Source organism: Amia ocellicauda, chromosome 1 (assembly GCF_036373705.1).
Source record: "Amia ocellicauda isolate fAmiCal2 chromosome 1, fAmiCal2.hap1, whole genome shotgun sequence".
NCBI classification, from domain to species: Eukaryota; Metazoa; Chordata; class Actinopteri; order Amiiformes; family Amiidae; genus Amia; species Amia ocellicauda.
The window spans coordinates 28,164,090-28,183,746 of record NC_089850.1 but is presented as its reverse complement, the minus strand read 5'-3'; the positions used below and the strand labels follow the sequence as shown (position 1 = coordinate 28,183,746).

Genomic DNA, 19,657 nt, shown 5'->3' with positions numbered 1-19,657 from the left:
TGTAAAGTTTGGAGCATGTTGTTTCCACCAAAATGACCCTACCTTTCTCCATTTGTTCCAGCAGATTCTGCCCAGACTGAGACACCTCATGCACCTGTGTGTGCTTTTCTGACAGCTGACCTTCCAGAGACTACAGGGAACAGAAAACCTGATTGAGCCAACCTTTACGATGTCAAAATCGTTCACTCGCACCAAACTAAGCAAGAAGGTATACCTGTCCTTTCAGACACAAATGCACATTATCCAGGAGTAAAACGATCCAACCTGTGAAAACAAGAGCTCTTTACCTTTATCTTTTCCTTAATGTCAGACATCTCCTTCATCTTTTTGTAGTCTTTGATACCGAGGGCCTGAATGGAAGCTTTCCATTTTCCAATCCAGTTCAGCAATTCAGCACATTCACCATCAATCCTGTTTTTTAAAAAAGGTTTGATTGATAACATTACAAAAAACAAACCTCTAATTGAAGACAATGCACCTCATAGCCAGATTAACGTTTAACTACTTTTAACCACCCGAATGCATTTAGATTATGAATTATTTTCTTATATCATCACCTGGTGTAAAAAAAAAAAAAAGCTTGGGTTGTTAATATTGAGGCTTCAGGAAACCAACGTTACATGTTCTTTTAGGGGAGAGAGAAAAAACGGTGCACTAAAAATTTGTTTCTGAAGAAAAGTATTGCTATTTGTCTAACAAGTGCTTCAGTTTAAAAAAACTTGGACACTTTCACAAGTATTTGAGTTCTCTTACAGCTTCTTCACTTCAACATCCACGTGCATCTGGCGTTTCTTGGGAGGGGGAGGGGGGGGGAGCTCCTGCTCGGCCGACTTCACTGACCCCTTGTCTGTCATATCCGTGCCAACTTTCTCCTGAACCTGGGGCAGCCCTAATTTAGTTACTGACTCAGTCACCTTAAATAAAATGCACAAATTTGGCAGATATAAATTTGAAAAATCACCTCAAACTACAAAATCAAAACAAATAGATACTGATATGGTTTTACAAGGTCATTAGCGTCTTAAATGCCTTTTTTAGTAGTAAAGATTATTCACAGATGCATATTTACATACAGTGTCAACATTACCTGTACAACTTACTCCCTCTTTACATGATCGGTCGTGTTAACAAGATGGCAAAGGCAACATAAACAGCGAGCACTGCGATATGAAAGAGTGATGAGAATTGCAATCAGCCCAGCCAGTTACTGATATAAGCTCCAGGAGAATTAAACAAAATCCTCAATGCAACTGCTCCAGATATCTACCCTTCAGTGATGCGCTAGGATGAAAAACTGAAGCGATCTCAAACCCCTTGCCATTCAAAATAAATCAATACTGAATTCGAGGTAAACCCTGACAAGTGGTTCAAAGCGGACACCTGATTGGAGCAGTCTTCCAGTTTCTGAACGAGGTTGTCCCATCGCTGCGTCAGCTCCTCGGCATCCCCGTCGATGTTGCATGCCGCCTCTTGACTTGCGAGCAGCTGGACGACATCCTGCCCGGCGTCAGTCAGCTGGTCTAGCGCCCGTCTCTTCATCTCCATGTCCTCCTTCAAGATCTCAACAAAGAGAGGTCACAGAAAACATCACTACAGGGGGTATGATTTGATCTAAAGCTGGTTCAATGCAATAAGTCACTCTAAGAATGAAGAAAAGGAGGTACTGACGAAGGAAAAGGACTTACAGCTAATCTTCGAACATTAACATTAATTTCACTTGGGTCCTTGAAGCTGCTGGTCTGAACATTACTCAAAGCTTCTTCTTTCTCTGTGAGCCAAGCCTTGAATAAGCACTAAAAAGCAAACAAACATACATACAGTAAGAAGACCATTTCAGTGTATTTAGATTCCTATTTGTAAATACAATATTAGTATTAACAAAAATTGCTGATGAACGGTTATATGTGCCATCTTTAACCATTTTAACATCAGGTAGACACACTTTAGTACATATCAGTCAAATCAGCATGACTGTGCCTCCACGTCCACATGAGCAGATAGCGATGTGAAATGGTATTTTCCTCTCAAGGTCTCTCAAGAGCCTCTCTGAGAACAGCTTTGTTTTGAATACCATGGATGTTTATTTTGAGCTTCACAATGGGCACTGTGTAAATTGTGCGTCTCACGCACATTTGCTGAAAGCTGTCACCAGGGCACCTTGACAAGGAAAAAATATCAAACACAAGGCAATTTCCAGTGACAAACACCGTTTATAAAATAGGTGACCACAGAGAGACCCCCCCACAGCCCCACTGTTTGCTTTCCTATAATTACCTTCCAGACAGCTATCCTGCCAACACACTTTACACTTTTCAGATTGTTGCCCAATATGAAAAAATAAAATAAAACTGGCATGTAAATATCTGGCCTTTATATAAAGCAAGGCGCTCACCTGGTCCTCTACTAACTTCTGCCACATGAATAGGATGTCCTGCAGTTTGTGCCACCTCTCTTCTGTCCATCGGCATACAGCTGCCCAACGTTCACCCAGGGTCTGCAACAACACACCCACTTTAGTAACAAGCCATTCCTACAGCCATGAACACTGCAACAGTTCGTCTAGTCAAGATTGGATTTATCACACAGACAGGGGTAAAACAGGGGTAAAGATGCAAGGGAACAGGTCACACTACCCAAAGGACATTCCAAGAGATTTCAAAGGGGACAAGTCCCCAATGTCCCGCCCTAAACCTACACCTAGAAATTCCAGACTGCTCAATATTTTCCTTCCGTTAATTTGAAAACTGAGCCTGTCTCCCCACTTGTGTTGTATTCCTGAAGATTAACAAAAAGAGGCATATTCACCTGCAATTGAACTTCCAGGGCAGCGGTGGCGCTCTCCCCGCTGTTCTCATCCACAACCACCACCATGTGGGTCAACGAGTTCACCTTCACCTGTTCCAATTCCAGGTCATTCTGTAGTGTCTGCAATAATAAGTGACACTGTAAGTATGGGCTTCTCCTTGTTAAAAATAAATTCTTCATTTGAGCAGGTGAACCTCAAAGTAAATTCAAAAGATATTAGAGCCCAGACCACATAAACATTATTGTAAATAAATAAAACCTGCATCTCTTAATTCCAGCAACAATTACACCACAGTGATAAGTAATGTAAAGCAGAAACACACAAGTGCACAACCAGGGAACCCAAGTGCCTCAGTCAGTAAAAACCTCTGCTCGGCTCCATAGTCCTGAGACAGGTAGTCCAAATCTAAGCTGTGTCATTCACTGTGACCAGGAGCTGCACACTAGTGGGCTCAAACACACCAGAGTCAATTCACAATTAGGAATTACAAACTAGGGTTGAGAATAGAAGACAAAATTAATACCTGTTAGAAACAATACATAAATATGCAACATAAAGGTGGGTTTTAAAGTGAAAATGTATGCAGCGGACGTCTGCTATTCAGGGTAGAATTATACCATTTATGCTCCTGAAAGTACATCCTGTGTAGGGATTATGGTGATTTAAAACAGGATGGAGGTTTAAGCAATTATAACAAAGAATACATCTTTAATAACATCATAAAAACACAGATCTGAAAGACATCTAAGTTGATTTCTGGGTAGTGCAATTCTAAGATTAAATTGTTTTCTGTTTTTCTGGTGAAACTTGGAATAATAGACACTTGTGCTATACAAATGAGCTCCTGATCATCTACTGAGCAAACAAAGAAGACATGCGTCTGTTTCCTGACCACTGAACCATTCTTTACAATCAGCCTGAATACACAGTGTAATGCTCATGTGCAGAGTGATTACTGAGGAGATATATTTCTGAAACAGCATTTCTGTTCATTTAACTTAACAATTTACCCCCTTTTATTACTGAAAACAAATCAGCTCCTTCATAAGTCAGCTATGTGCTTTGACTGCTAAGCTGTCGTCCTAGAACTTAACGAAAAAGCAGTCATTTTAAACATTTCTAATTTCTATTTATTTTAGACGTATATGTGTAAACATTGAAACTGTAATGCATTGATGGGTTAAGAAATGCTATTATTATTGTGATGATCATCAAGATGATCAAGTCTTTATCATGGAAAATGCATGGAAAAGTAGTTCCTAAGGCCACAGTTTTAAATCCATATGCGGACAAGGGTTTGAATCAAGTACATTATAAATGATTAAAGTCTCGGCTCAACTTGACTGGTTCACAGAAAGTATTCATGCAAAGCCTAAACAGTAACCTAGTTACCGTTTAACACTCAGTGCACCCATTGAAGTTCTGCCTTTGTAAGACATCTCAGAGTTGTAACCCACAGGTCCCTAACTCTGATGATTAAAACATCTTGTCAAGTCTGTAAAACGATCTTCCTGTACATCAAATTAAGCTCATTAGTATATATTGGTGGGCTACTGGTCAGAGGAGGATGGGGCTCAGGGAAAATCTAATCATCTCCACCCGGCTGCTCCGAGTGAAGAATCAGGAATCAATGCCCTACTTTATGCTGCTCAATGTGTTCCTTATAGCCCTCCATATCTCCAGGCAGTGGCTCGGATTCCATCTTGCGAATGCGCGTTTCAGTCTGTGTCAACCAATCAGAAAGCTGCTGCAGTTGCTGCTGTTGCAGATCCATCAAAACCTCATGCAGCCTAGAGTGGGGACAAAAAAAAAAAAGACATCAGCATTAAAAAAGGTCAGAAGAGGCACGCTGGGTAAAGTATACTGCACACTACAAGACCCAATGTAGCCAAACTGGGCATCTCTTGCTTACCTGAGGTCTCCAGTTATCAGTAACCTAGACTGCTATCCATTAGCACACTTAAGAATAGCAACTTCACACCTTATACAGAAAGATCTAATCAGTCTGCATTTCTCACTTCAATGTTTTGTCTCTCCTAATAAGTCCTGATAATGCCCAAATGTTCTCTACAGTTATGCGACATATCCAAACACATTGGCTGAGATCTGAAGAAAATAAACAAGTAGGTCAAAATACTTCATGGTTTTCATGTCTTGCACCCTCCTCAATAACAAAACTGAAATGTGTGTAAAATAGACCGAAATCCTACAGAACACAAAAAAAAGTAAATCAATGTAATCCAGATCTTCCCAGAAAATAGTTTTTCCAGAGAAAATTAAAGGGGCATTTGCTTAGGGGTGGGTAAATAAATGTAAATCACTCATTTGTAGACATTTGTTTTTCATTGTGAAACATTATAGAGCTTTTAATGAAAATGTTTCAAATGCCTTATGCAGCAGCTCCTGGTTGCCCTTAATTTTTTAACAGCTGTTGTTTTAGCAAACTCTGGGGCCTCTTTCTACAACTGCAATTCAGTAAGTGTGTTTACCAGGACGCAGACACTTGATGTGTACCTGATTAATTGCCACAATTACCTGGAGAGACAGAACATTCATTACAAGAGTGCAGGGGGTGAATGCATTTAAACTAACACTTCATACCCATTTCTTTTGTTGTTCTTTTATTAGGTACATAGAAAAAGTCAAATTGATTAAACAATTTTACTCATGAAATTTTACTCCAAGATTTCTACTTGATATAAATATGAAAGGCTATCAGTATACAAAAGAATGGAAGGGGGTTCTTGTCAAAGCTTGTTTAAAATCAGTCTACAAAAGAAATGTAGCCCTGCATTACTGCATCTTAATTGGTCAACATTAAGTGGTACTGCAAAAATGATATGTCTATTTTATCCTATGCATCTTGTGATAACTGCCACACTCTGATGGGCTCCAGCTCCAGGCCTACCTGGCTTGCCGGTCCATGCTGGCCACGCGGAGGCTCTCCCAGCGCGAGTTGAGCAGGGTCATCTGCTCGCGGATCTCCTCCTCCTCCTCGTCAGTCAGGCTGCCCTGGGCGATGAGCTGGTTGCCTGCCTGCAGCACGTTGCCCACGCTGCTCTGGTGTGCGGTCAGCTCCATCATGAAGGCCTGGCACACAGCACAACAGATAACTTAAACACTTCATCCAGTGGCAGGCCTTAACAGCAAACACAGCGCTTCCAAAGTCATTAACCAAGGCAAGATATGCAACGGCATTAGGCAAAGCGTGGCAGAAATAGAGAAATCGCGATATCTAGGCTATATTTTTAATAACTGATCTCCACAATTCATTAATGCACCATCTTTGCTGTAGATGCATCTGAATTATGTGAGGCTATACAGTGTTGTGTCCCCCAGGGCTGCCAACTGGTGTACCTCACTTCCTGGTGATGGAAAGGGATCAGAATTTAGCAGGTTTATGCATAAGCAGTCAACTTCATGCTTTACAAAAAAGCTGTGAATGATTTTACAGGTTTATATAACCTGCTGGGTTAATAGATGCTTATCTTACCATTGTTTTTGCAGCTGTGCATTAAAGAGCTTATTTGGAATATTAATCATACACCTGTTTTTGTTTTGTGGTTCCCTACAAGATCAAATCTGTTTTTCTTGCCTAGAAAATAAAACATGATTTTGCAGCTGATTCTGGGACATCCCCCCCCCTTGCATTCAGCCCAGGAAAAATCCTATTGTTCCCAACTTCATGCTGTAATCTAATTTCTTTAACAGTTGATGTAAACAATGGAAACAACGTCACAATAATGACACAAAGATGGTTGTGAAAAAGCCAAAAGAGACTAATTAATAAATAACAAATGAAAACAAAAACGTCTGTATATCTAAGAAGTGACGATGAAATAGGTCTGAATAATAGGACTGAAGATAACGGGTATAAGTGTGCAGAGTACATGCTGAAGAGCATTTCAGAATTAAACCCAACTTTGCACTTTCAGGTGTTTCTTTTCAAAATATTTTAATCATATCCAATTACATTCCCGTTTTAGGCGATATAGCAAATACATTCATGTCAATGGTCTAATAGTGATTTTAGTAATTATGCTCCTTGGAAATGGTTCAAACAAATAAGTACTTAACCTGATTTAATCAAAACATTTAACATGTAATTCCTAAAATTCCTAGCATGTAGTAAGCTTCTTCCCTCAGGGCTAAAGGCAAGTTTGAGGCCCTCCAGAGCACATAAGAGCCTATATTAAACCGGCCCTAATCCTGACCCATAACACAGACATGCTCCTGCAGAAATGCTGTAGTAAACTAGTTTAGCTAATAAAGAAGGGATTAGGGAAGGGAAATGAGCAGCATTGTGTTTCAGAGGGAAATAACAGGTCAGGAACAGAATAAGACAGAGCAGCAATATCTGTATCATAGACCAAAAGAACTGAGAACCGTCTCAGTCATTTTGGGAAATGATTTATGTGTAAACATTTTAGGGGGGTCGAGGTGAGGGGGGTAGAAAGGTCGTACAATATAATCACCTTGGAAGGATATGATCCACTTGAGGTTGTTTGTTTGTGTTTCAGTTACATATTGTGTCTCTTATCTGCTCTAAGAATATTAATCTGTGGGAGTCTAAGCTGATTCACCCGGAATGCAGACAACAGCCTCAAGAGACGTAAATGTGGATGCAACATATTTCTCTCTCTCTCTCTGGATGTAAGATTATATTTTGTCATTAGGGTTCTGTTACTCAAAGCACTAACAAACACTAAGATTGTCATACACTAATCGGTCAAAAGTTTCAGAACACCTAAATTTCTCCAGTTTTGATTGAAATTTACACAGTTGAATGTCTCAATATACTCTGAAATGAAAGCATAGAAAAAATAAACAATTGGAGATAAAAAAATAAATCATGGAATCATTTTGTTTAAAAACATTTAACCTCTTAAGCTGACAAACCCCTCTGGTACCATTAAAGGTTTACCCCCTGGGCTCTGAATGATGGCTGGCGACACAGAAACTGTAAATCGGATGTGTTTGAGAATGAAACGTGCTGGTAGCCAAGAGAATAAGCTTTCAAACGATGTGCGCATTGTAGGAATACAGTGTAACTTCTATGCACAGGAGCTGTATGTAAGTGCCAAATAATGTTTAAGAGGGTGTAGTAACACAGTATATAACTCTGAAATGTACATTATTTTTCAGTTTTTGGTAACCTAAACTTTTTTTTTTAACCTCTGGCAGTTTACTGCTTACCTTTGTACCATTCCAGGTTATTCACTGGACTTGAACTGCTTACATTTCAATAAAAACTGGAAAAATTGATGTGTTCTAAAACTTTTGACCAATAGTGTATATAATCCTTGGGCAAAGTTTGAATATACTCAAACCTATATCCAGTGTGTGGTGCACCACCACCACCTGCATATTGTCTCTGAGCCAAGGCTGCTCATTTTAAAATGGGGGGGATAATTTGATTTTCTTGAGCTTAATCTTCAGCTTAATACAAAGTCAATAATTAAACAGAGAAGGGAGTAGCCCAGTAAAACGCCCAGGAGCTTCATGCCAGATGATGAATCAGCTGGAGCATTACAGCTGCTGTGTACCTCATGGGTGTGGAACTGGTCCTTCACTTCTTCCACATCATCTGAGATGTCATCCTGCATCTGGAGGGTGTCCTCTGCAGAGAGCAGCCAGGTCAGGACCTCCTCCAGCGTGGCCTGGTAGCTGTCAAGATCCACCTCCATCTCGGTCACTGTACTCGGGGTCTCTGCTCGGGAGCTGCCCGTTTCCTCTTCAGAGGCCGGACTCTGCACGGAACAAAAATGCCAACAGTGAGCATCAACCAGCACATCCACTGGAACAGTCCAAATGCCAGGACTGCGCTGCACAGAGTTTGTGTTAAAGTGAAGTTTCAAGGCAGACCACATCAGCCAATCAATATATTTGGGGAGGAAAAAAAACGTATTTAAATAAAGTCAAAAAAGGTGGATGCAAGAAGTATTTTAATAGTTAACTTTAATTAACTGAAGTTAACAATGTTTCTATTTAATTTAATGCAAATACAACAAAGTATATGAAATTCAAATTATATGCAGGTATTTACTGAGAAAACATAGGAACTACATGTAGGGTTTTCAAACTGCAATGTATGATTTAGGCATTCTTGAAAACCTACTATTGGACAGATTTTTTTATTTATTTTTTTTAATCAAGAAAAAGCATGCTTATAAATTCTAGACAAATCTAAGAAACTGGGAGGCACACAGACCCTTAGAAACACACAAGTGTATAATACACGTACATTCGAAGAGAGATTGTGAAGCATGATGTCAAAATACTGGGAGGCAATTAACAGCATTTTAGTGATCTCAGATTTTATGACTCTGAGGCTTTAAAAAATGGGTACAATACAGCATATGCAAATGCATCCTCTGTACAGTGTACAGCACATATGTTTGCAGAAGACACCATCGCTGTCCCCATTCAATGCATGGACTGGCATCAGCAGAAGCAGCCACTGGAAAACTGGCCATACCACTCCACAGAATACCACCCATGTGACTGGCATTCCTAACTCTCACAACCATGACTGCAGTCAAGCTAATGGCCCTCTTTCATGAAAATAAAACAACTATGTATGTCACAGAACTCCAATGTGTGGCATTCCACAGGATTCAGAGATAGAAAAACCTCTCCAGCTTGAATGTCACTAAGTAAGAATGAAAGCTATGACGTAAATGTCGGAATGTAATTGCAGAAACACAACAAAAATGTAAATGAGCAAAGGGAAACAGAGTAACAGAACAGACATTTAACTAATCTATTCTGCAAACACTTACTTAATTCAAGATTGCTGCCCTTTAAACACAGCATCTTACTGACAGATTCATAAAGCTTCTAATTCTTTCCCTTAGCAAATGGCTTTTAAAGAATTGACGCATAAAGGCTGAGAAATCTGTAGCATCTGTGGTTAACCAGCAGGTAAAGCAGCACATTTCATCAAATAATAATAGGTTTGAGAACATCTAAAACCATGAAGGACTTCTAGAGCATTAAGAGACAGAGATACACTTTAGCACAACATAGGTCTTGACTATATTGTCTTGTACTTTTGCTTACTAGCCAAAGTATATAATGTGTTCCCAACAGCCATTCCAGAAACTACTTTAGTATTACTTTTAGGATCTTGACTTGGTAGAGACAAGTGGTATTGAAAGAAGGTTGTGACCCTAATTTAAGCAAAACTCTAAAGCCATATGGCATATACCATATACAGCCATATACAGATATGAATAATTACCATACAAATGCAGTGACTGTATAATTAAAAATTACAAAAACCTTGCAGTGAAAATTTACAAATTATGATAATGTTGATAAGCATTATGATGTTTTAATGAAGATATATGTAGAAAGTGCAAGTAGTTTTTCCATTTTATTATTCAATAAACTATTGTGATTTTCAACATCAATCCACTTCCGTTTGACTATATGGAAAAGGTCAGTTGTTGAAAATATTACATGGCCAACAACCCACATAGTGTAAAAGTCTTTGTTAATTCAGGATTTTATTGGCTTTCAACTGAAATATGGGAAAGAGTGCCAAGGAATTCATATAATAATTGCATACTTTCATCATTTTTAACAAGCCGTGGGTTGCCCAAAGAAAGAAAAAGAAAAAATTGGAAACCATACAATAGGATAATTTTCTAAAATACATGAAGTAATGATGGTTCTAGGCATTGAGAGCTACTTTTGTTTTATTTCAGAGTAGTATAATATCACTTAAAATATTTAAAAGTGTACCTTGTGCATAAAATCAAGATTCATTTGTGCTCATCATTCTAGCCCCCTGAGGCTGAACTTTTCCATTACAGACTGAAGAGATCCTCAGTCAAGATTTGTAAGCGTGATTTTATGTAGTGAATTTCAGTAGTCCTTCAAATTAAGGTGACATGTTAACATTTAAAATGTTTAATTTGTATTGACCTCCCAAGACCTGGTCAGTTCTGCTTCCTGTGTAAGTGTGGGGTTCTGCCTAACAAACACCTTGCACCATAGCATAGAACATGATCATTGTACATAAAAAACAGACCCTCGTAAAGCACTGATGTTACCTAAAGGAATAGGTTGTTGGTGATTAAAGAATATATCCTGTGAATGCAGTTCAAACCAAATCTTGAATGCATCTCAGTTTCGTACACTGCCAGTTGTGCTAAGGAGGTCAAAAACATCACTTCAAGGTCAAAAACAATGTCAAAATTAATAATATAATCAATCTAAATGGGCTGTTAGTGCAGGACCATAGATTTCAGAAAAAAATATCAATAACAGTCTCTGTGCAGGTGCTATGCCTTTACATGAATAAGTGTGAAAGTGTGGGGCAAAATGGCTGAAAAAGCATTCTTTAACATCATGCATTTTTAATGAAAATACTTTACATGAACAATGGCTTTAAAAAAAAAAAAAAAAGCAATTTCAGACTGACAAGTGGAAAATGTAATCTCAATATTCTATAGACTCCAGTTAATAGGTAATATGAGTCACTTTCTGATACAGGAACAGAATCTGCCATGGACAAAACTTTCCTAAAAAGCTCAAACGTGCTTTTAACTTTCAGACATAGGCTTTGGGATGCAATGATAGCTTTATTATAAAATTATATAGATATACAATTCTATATACCAAAAAAACAGATAGACTTTGGCTCTGACAACAAACAGCCCCATAATGACAATTTATAACTCCAGACTGCTGTAAAATGCAACCCGCACAGGCAACTTCCGAGACTATCGCTTTGTGTGATGCTGCACAACTGGGAGCCAACATGTCTTGGGGACGTCCTTTTTGTTTTCAAAAGGGTGGAAACAGGGGGACTACGTTTGTTTTGCTCCTTTGACTATTTTCTGTTGTGTGATGTTCAGGACACAAATGAGTAAAGTAGCAGGGAGATTCTGGCAAGGTCAGTAAACCTTGGATGTTGTTAATAATAAGTGACTCACTGTGACCACCCGCCCACAGAGAGGCCAGTGGTCAGGCACTTCTGATGACGCTAGAGTCTCTCGGTGCCAGAAGGCTACCACGGCTCGCCTACCAGAGGGAAGTTAAACCTCACAACCGACAAACTGCAGCTCTATAATTATGTTTTACATTTGTTTCCAAGGTCGTTGCTACAGACAACATGACCTACACAACTTTTCTGTGGGCAAAGTGCAAAGTTAAAATCAAAACAAATGTAATTTGAATTATAGCCCTTCATCACAAGTAGACTGCAATTCAGGTTCAGTTAGGGCTGTGCGATATGACGATATATATCGTATGACGATAGAAAAATGTCCATCGTTTCATATTATGCTCTTTCGTTTATATCGTGGTGTCGCAAAATGCAATCTTTACGGCAGTATTTTTCGTCATTAGGACTCTTTGCACGTGTCGGATGCGGCAAGAAATGTCCGTCAGAAACACAGACAGACATGAGACCCGACACACAATAACACACAACCAAGAGATGCTTTAATGCACATGCGCACACGGTCCGCCGCGCTCTCAAAGCCGGGCTGAACTCAATCTGCAAGCACCCCCACCCCCGCTAATTTAGACTGATATAATTTGTATAAAATTAATAAACGTTTGTTTGCATTTTAATTAATTGGAAAGCAATGCAAACACATGCAGAAAGTATAATTTTCTTTTTATTAAGATGGTGAAGTGGTTCAACAGTTATTATTATTATTATTATTATTATTATTATTATTATTATTATAACTATTTTGTATTAACACATGCTGTACCGGTAAGCAGAATCGAGACGCGACAGTCACAGGAGAAACGTCTGTCCAGCAGATGTTAATGCGCCGCTATAGACCCGGCTGCGCTCAATCTGCCTGAATCTGGACCTTTACTGCGCATGTGCTGCGTGATCACTATTACTGGTGTTATTGTGGTTATGTGACAATAAATCATAATGTGTATATGTATAGATGGAAGAGGAAGATAAGTCGAAACGCGTAGGCATTATGATGTTAACTTTTTCTCTAATAAATAATTTGAGACATCGGTGAATATGGACTGTTTTTAGACGGGAGCTGCTGTCCATCCTTCCTTGACCGGATAATTGTTCTATATAAAATCCCTGGGATAAGGCACCCGCATTTAAGATGTATTAAAACTATTGTAACGCCAGCTATTTTTAAAAACTTAGTAATAGTAATCACACAGCACTTGCCCTGTAATGTGTTGCATTCTGCATATATTTACCATGACAGCCTGCATGTAGTATTTGTTAATTTTGCTTATTGGAGGATTCACGAAATACTTGTAGTTTGAATGTCTTTGGTCTTATTTTGTGGATTGATTGGATAAAAACAAGAAATAGAGATGTATATCGTGCATCGCCCAAACTTCTAAAAATATTGAGATATTATTTTTAAGTCATATCGCCCAGCCCTAGGTTCAGTAGTGAAAACAATCGACACCTGTGGGTTGCTGTTGTGTTTTAACTGTGTAAATAAAGGACCAAAGACCGTTTCATTACAGTGAATATAACCTTAAAACAAATCAGCCAGCTGTCTCTCGTTTTTATAGCCTGAGTAACCACGTCAAAAAAAAAAAACAGTGAAATCATTTTGAAAAACAAGATAGAAACATGTTCAACAAACAACAAATTCAGGTCATTAACAGCTGACTGCCTTCAGCAGACTCAGCTTTCTCGATTAAAATAAGTTAAAGATTAACCCAGTGATTTGAATATTAAGGATTTATGTATATTTTACTTTGTAAGTATCAATTGAAAAAACAAATACAAATAAAGCAAAACTGAATTTATTATACATGTCGCCAGTAGTGGTCACAGAGCCATTCATCAGTTTTGAGTACAAATTATATATATACAAAATCCTTTTACAATTTTCAAAATGTATGCCAACTTATGTGCATGAACTCAGTCTACCTACCTGTTGGGTATACGCCGGTCCCTCTTCACATGCTGCTTTGTACCTCCTGGGCAGGGTCTCCACTTCCCGGATGTCGTCCATGGTGACTTCTTTAGGAAGGACTGCAAACAGAGACGTCACGTACATGATGATGGACTTTTTATCAGGCAGCTGCACGGCCACATCTGCAGGAGGAGAAAGAGCCCATAGTCACAAAAATCAATGCGAGAGTTTAGAGAGTCGTGAAGTTTCAAGACAAATAAATATGCAGTTTCATCACTTGGGATGATTCAGCATATCATAGGATACAAATAAATTACAAATCCACTGTATTCTCATAAAACAAATTACCAGTGAAAACTATATCAATCTTTCCTAATTCACAGGAAATTGATGCTTGTCCACAGAAGAAAATAGCAAATTGCAAACCACCTTCCATGAAAATAAATAAGTGATAATATATTGATTGTATGTACTGGGATTCAAGTGTAATCTCTAGAATATGTAAACATGTGAGACTTCTACCTTCAGGGTCCAGGAGTCTCTCGATGCCCAGCTGTTCTTTGGCGATGCTGAACGCATGGTCCAGTCTCTCCACAGGAGTCATACTCAATACTTTATCCCAGCTGAACAGACCAGGCCTGTGACAAGACACCAACCACATTCCTCATTAATACGAGTTAACCAGCTATAAAAACCTTATAAATCTAGCGCTATAACTATATTCGGTTGTTATTAAGGACTTTAGTCTATATATAGACAGATACATATACATACATTCATACATACACATGTTAGATTTATTTATTTATTTGGGAGGCATTCTTAATTTATTCATCTAATTTCTTGATGGGTTCAAATCAGTTAATCATTCCCAGATAAGTAAGTGGAACATTAACCTAGCAGCAGTTCAGATTCATAAAGAATTAATTGACATCCACAATCCTTAAGCATAAAGGTGAAAGAGAAAGAAATGCCTCATCCAGAAAAAGGAGCCTACCAGGAAGACTTGCCTTTATTGCATTACATCGAACTATACATTAACTTTCATATGTGTGTGTAGTCATATAAATTGTCATTTGACTTCTCAATCAATGTTGTATTATTACAGTATAAAATGTAACATAGCGATAAAGGATTAAGAGCATTCACTGCATTCACAATAGCCGGGTCAGAACAGGGAAAGCCCGCTTGACAGCAGTCAGAAGTGTTCGTGGTATGCAGAGGAAGGAAGTGTCAATGTGACCCAGCAGGTTTTTCCCATTCTTCACAGACAAAAGACAGGGCGGGGAGAGAGGAGCGAGCCTGAGGCGACCAAACATACTGAACTGGTAAACACAGACAAAGGCAACTGTCATGGAGCACCTTCTCAATCACAAGAAACAAACAAACCCATCTGCCTCAGGGGCAATGGCATTTGATTTTTTGAAGGGCGATGAATTTTAATGTTATAGATATTACTTAATTTCTTCACATCGATGGAATTGGTGTTTGTGTGAACTGAGTTTTAAATCAATTCATAAATTTCAACACTTTAGGTTATGAAAACAAGCTCTGTTGGCAATGGATTTTTGTTGTGTTTTTAATCAAGGGAATTTTTCCTATAGGGTAAAGATAATATCCCATATTTTCAGGACTACCTGCACTACTTTTTTTTAACTAATACGTAACCTGCACACTGTGATATTACTCCTATTCAAACTCGCTATTTCATCTAGCTGTAGTATGACACCCATTTAGATAGCTGCTGATAAATCCGGCTTCCTTTGTAAAGGGAATGTATGACAAGATCCCTCTTCCACAAAAATCTGGGTTTAATAGGAGGGAGGTTGTGGATTCTGACAATATATTTGCATTGGCTACACACGATTCCTTAAACTCTCCGAGTGAAGAGTGTAAAGGACAGATGAAATCACCTCCCATTCATGTCGTTCGCAAAAAATATTAGAATATGAAAAAAAGTATTAAATTACAAAGCAGGCAAGGGCACAAAGCTAAAGACAATCCTTTATTAATCCATGAATGACAATGAGGACTGCATTCCTTTTATCTTGGCTTCATATTTTCAGGAATGCATTCTGATGCAGGAGGTTGCCCAAGGTGTGGACAGGTTTGTCAGATAATTAGATATTTAAAATGTGAGTAAAAGTTGCAATGATGGGGCCACAGCCTCTAACGAATACATGCAGGAAGGCAAATACATGCAAGTTGGAGTGCAAGACCTTAAGGAGCTCCACCATGTCTGTTATGGCAGAGACTGACTATGTGGAGCAGTCTCCTGAGGGTGAGGCTGTCATTTCATATGGTTTTCAATACGCCCAGGACAATTAGAGACACGACTAGTGAGAACATGGCATTCCAGCTATTTACACACCGATAGACTGAGACTGACCTACAAATAGTTTATTTGACCCATTCCCATTAACATAATCTTCGTAACAATATGCACAAGTTTTTCAAACCAAACAATGCAGGGAACTTATCCAAGTTTAGCAGAACAGTTCAGAGCCAAATCCTCATGCACAGATGTTTCACAGATTCTCATGCTGGCTTTTAACCCCATGTGCCCAGTTTTACATACACTAGGCCCAGTTGCCCTCTCTTCAGCACACACTCACTTGAACCTGTGCAGGATGGCGTTGAAGGCAAGGCCGTCAGCCCAGCTGGTGGTGAAGTTGAGCACATTGACCTGTCTGTAGGACTGTGTGCTTTGGCGCACCCAGCCTAACAGGATCTTCTCGCTGTTTGTCTGCTGTAGGTTGGACATAATATCCTTCATGATGTCTTTCACCTGCATTTAGAGAATAAAAGACCGGTCAGGTTGCACAAAATGTAAAGCAAAATAAAAAATATAATGAAATCCCTGACTTACTGAAAAGATTCTACTTCAAAGTGCATTAACTGTAGATAGCGTTGCCCATTTCTAAGTTGGGCCTCCATTTTTGGTACACTAAACTCGTGTGTGACTTCAGTGTTCATGTAAGAGGGTGGAAGTAGTTCAGTTGACATGTAGGATGGAGTAGCAATCTAAGTGAGAAACAGGGAAACTGGTGCAGCTATGACACACTGGACAAGCGTGAACCACCACTAGTCTGGTGCCCCCACCCCTGTTGCTATGACAATGAGGGGGTCCGCTGTAGCTCCAAGGACTGTGAAGTATTTCAGGAAGTGTGCAATGGCTGCCTCTGCCTTCCCTTCGCTCATTCAGTCATTAAGTAATGGCCACCAGTCTCCTTGTTTCATCTTTACACAGTTGATTACTATGTAAATGGCTGAGTAAATTAGCCACTTCACTAGGAGTTTGACACCAGATATGTTAAAACAAAAACTAAAAAAGCCTAAACAATACAACTATCTACTTTAGAAGACAAAGATAAATTTGTCTCAACAATGTTTTGACACTGTATGCAAAGCCCCCAAGGCAATAATTCTCACTGGTCAGATTCCAGTTTTGAATAAAATATGTTTACTTACCTGCCAGTGCAAAATGATGCTCCAGATGAGGCCCAAGGTGAGTTTACGATTTCCATCCACAATGTCAGTCCCTCCTATGTTAACCAAGTCCACCTGAGAAAAAAACAACAGAAAATGTGTAAATGTATATTTAAATTAGTTTAACTAAATCTGACAAACTGATGTCATACATCAGGCCATCTCAGTTATTTCATAGCATGGATTATACTCCATAACTTAAATAATTCAGTAAAAAAAACACAACTTGGCTCTATTTCTCAGCCTTACATGTTGTGCTGATGATCAGAACTGATATAATTTTCAAGATGAGTGGAAGTAAAGAATGCAGTATAATTAAAAAATCTGTTATTGACAGTTTAAGACCATGAAATCAGCACAGTGGTGTAAAACAAACAGTCACAATCCCAGGATCTGCCAAGGTGCTCATCCATTAACGGTCTCTGCTGAGCCCTACAGCCGGAGATCAGCAGATCTAGTCATGGCAACCACTCCTTGACCGTGGCCATAGTGCAAAATTAAGAGATCGGGCTAGGGGAATCCTGGTCTTGTCATTCAGCAGGGTGTTCTTTTGCTGGGCAGACTGCTCCCAACCCAGGCTGTATCAGTATCAGTAACTGTGTTCAGTCAACAGTGTGCTTGTGCTCATTATGATGTCAGTAAAAGCGGTCAGCCTGATATCCTAGGTGTCAAGAGTACATGCATTTCTCCACAATTGCACTAGGTCAGTATGAGGGTGCAGTGAATGATTTGAACAGTAAGGATGGATTCTAAACCAGAAGCACATTCATCACCACATGAAACCATACAGATCATACATTCTTGTGTATTGTCAAGTGCATGCTGATCGAACAGTTACATGGTGCATTAGGCACAAGCATGTGACTTCTGCAAAAAATTCCAAGTATGTACCATAACATAGCCACACATGAAAACCGTATGCGAGAAAAACATTTAACATTTGCTCCGTATCTCCAGTCATTATCAAACAAGCAGTGCGGGAGGAAAACTGTATTGCACTGTCTTTTGCAGATGTTAAACTAGGACAGTCTGTTATTGCAGAACTGTGTCAGAAGACGTCAGTCTCAGATAAATTGCTAAACAGCCACAAATAAAATGCATGCCTTTCAGTTCTCAGCCAAGCTGATAGGGAGTGTTAGTAAAAGAATCTGCTTTAGTTTTGTCAGATTCCCCTCCTATCAGCCATCAGCAAGTGTCAGAAAAGGAAAGCACTTTCATTACAGCCCACTCTAATAGGTCACACCAGTCAAGTCTGATTACTAACTTGTAATGCCACTCAATGGGGTCCAGGCCAACTCTTGCAATATATGTTTGGCTAAGCTGTAAAGAAAGGCATTTGTTCTTGACTGGTAAATCTTTTACTAGGAAAATGACTGACAACATAATAAAGTCAAAGCCTGAATAAAAACAATACATCTTGAACTTCCCTCGGCGAATTGTTTTGAGTGACTTGCCCTGATTATAACCCAAAGCATCAAACCATGCCTTACGCTGTCAAGAGAATACTAAATGAATGCGAAGACAGCTGTTAAAATGCTTCCTACCAGACCTGCCCTAACAGAAAATGTTTGAATTTTATACATAAAGACCCCAGAAGAGCTCAGAAACGAACACTCATCTATTCAGTGTTGGAAAGACAACTGAGAAGAGGATAAATGAAGCGTAATTCAACATCATCTAGCAAGCCCAGGATTGCGGTTTCAGCAACACCGTCTTTCAAAACTTACATTATTCTGGTGTAGAACTTGCAGGACTCTGTTAACATTATTGAGGGCATGCACTCGCGTAGATCCCCGTTCTTTGGTCTAAAATACAAATGAAAAACAAACAAGCAGAATATAAACCATTAAAAGGGAACATTAGAACAGGAAACTGTATTATATAGTAATTACTATAAATAAATATAATACATTGGGGAACAGAGTATGACTTACACATATCTCTACTTAAGGGAATAATTGATATATTTTACAAATTATCCTAGTTTTAGCAATGGCCCCTAAGAACAGTTGGACATATTCAGTGTTGCAAACAAGCACTATCTATTTCAATGTATTCATGTTACAGAAATTATGTTTTGCAACATATGCAAAACTTCTCTTGACACAGAGTTGCTGTGAACTTTGCCTTTTTATTTCCAGTTTTACAACATCAATGTATTTATTCCATTTCTCTGTCAGGGTTGCTTAAGACAGTTTTCAAACAGCATTCAACATCCAGTTTTATATAAGCATGTCATTATAATTTGTTGCCCATCTTGACCGAAAGACTACACACTCCTAAGGCATCAGGAAATACTATCATGTTGAGTCAGATCACTAATGACCCGACAGGTGCCGGAGTGCAGCATTTGCTCTGTCGTCACAATCATCAAACCCTCACCAAAGCACTTCCTGTAAGGCCTTCCAGGAGGTCCAGCAGCTTTCTGCCATCCCTGAGGTCTGCAAACATGTCCTTGATCGGAGCCTTTCCACTCTGAAATCAA

At 39.0% G+C, this 19,657-nt stretch overlaps 1 protein-coding gene across 7 annotated transcripts in view; it reads right to left on the bottom strand.

Annotated features, from left to right (window-relative positions):
- Positions 1 to 19,657, bottom strand: part of utrn (utrophin) — a 218,384-nt gene that overhangs the window by 172,154 nt on the left and 26,573 nt on the right. For 5 of the 7 annotated variants that reach the window (XM_066700727.1, XM_066700779.1, XM_066700771.1 and 2 more), the window contains 16 exons: positions 19,555 to 19,647; positions 18,900 to 18,977; positions 17,155 to 17,247; positions 16,299 to 16,471; positions 14,206 to 14,321; positions 13,702 to 13,865; positions 8,353 to 8,556; positions 5,715 to 5,896; positions 4,446 to 4,596; positions 2,806 to 2,925; positions 2,393 to 2,494; positions 1,686 to 1,793; positions 1,381 to 1,560; positions 754 to 914; positions 288 to 411; positions 43 to 130 (listed from right to left, as the gene is read on the bottom strand). In XM_066700727.1, coding sequence (XP_066556824.1) covers positions 43 to 130; positions 288 to 411; positions 754 to 914; positions 1,381 to 1,560; positions 1,686 to 1,793; positions 2,393 to 2,494; positions 2,806 to 2,925; positions 4,446 to 4,596; positions 5,715 to 5,896; positions 8,353 to 8,556; positions 13,702 to 13,865; positions 14,206 to 14,321; positions 16,299 to 16,471; positions 17,155 to 17,247; positions 18,900 to 18,977; positions 19,555 to 19,647 — 2,137 coding nt within the window. The other 2 variants (XM_066700760.1, XM_066700787.1) reach the window with 2 other exon arrangements.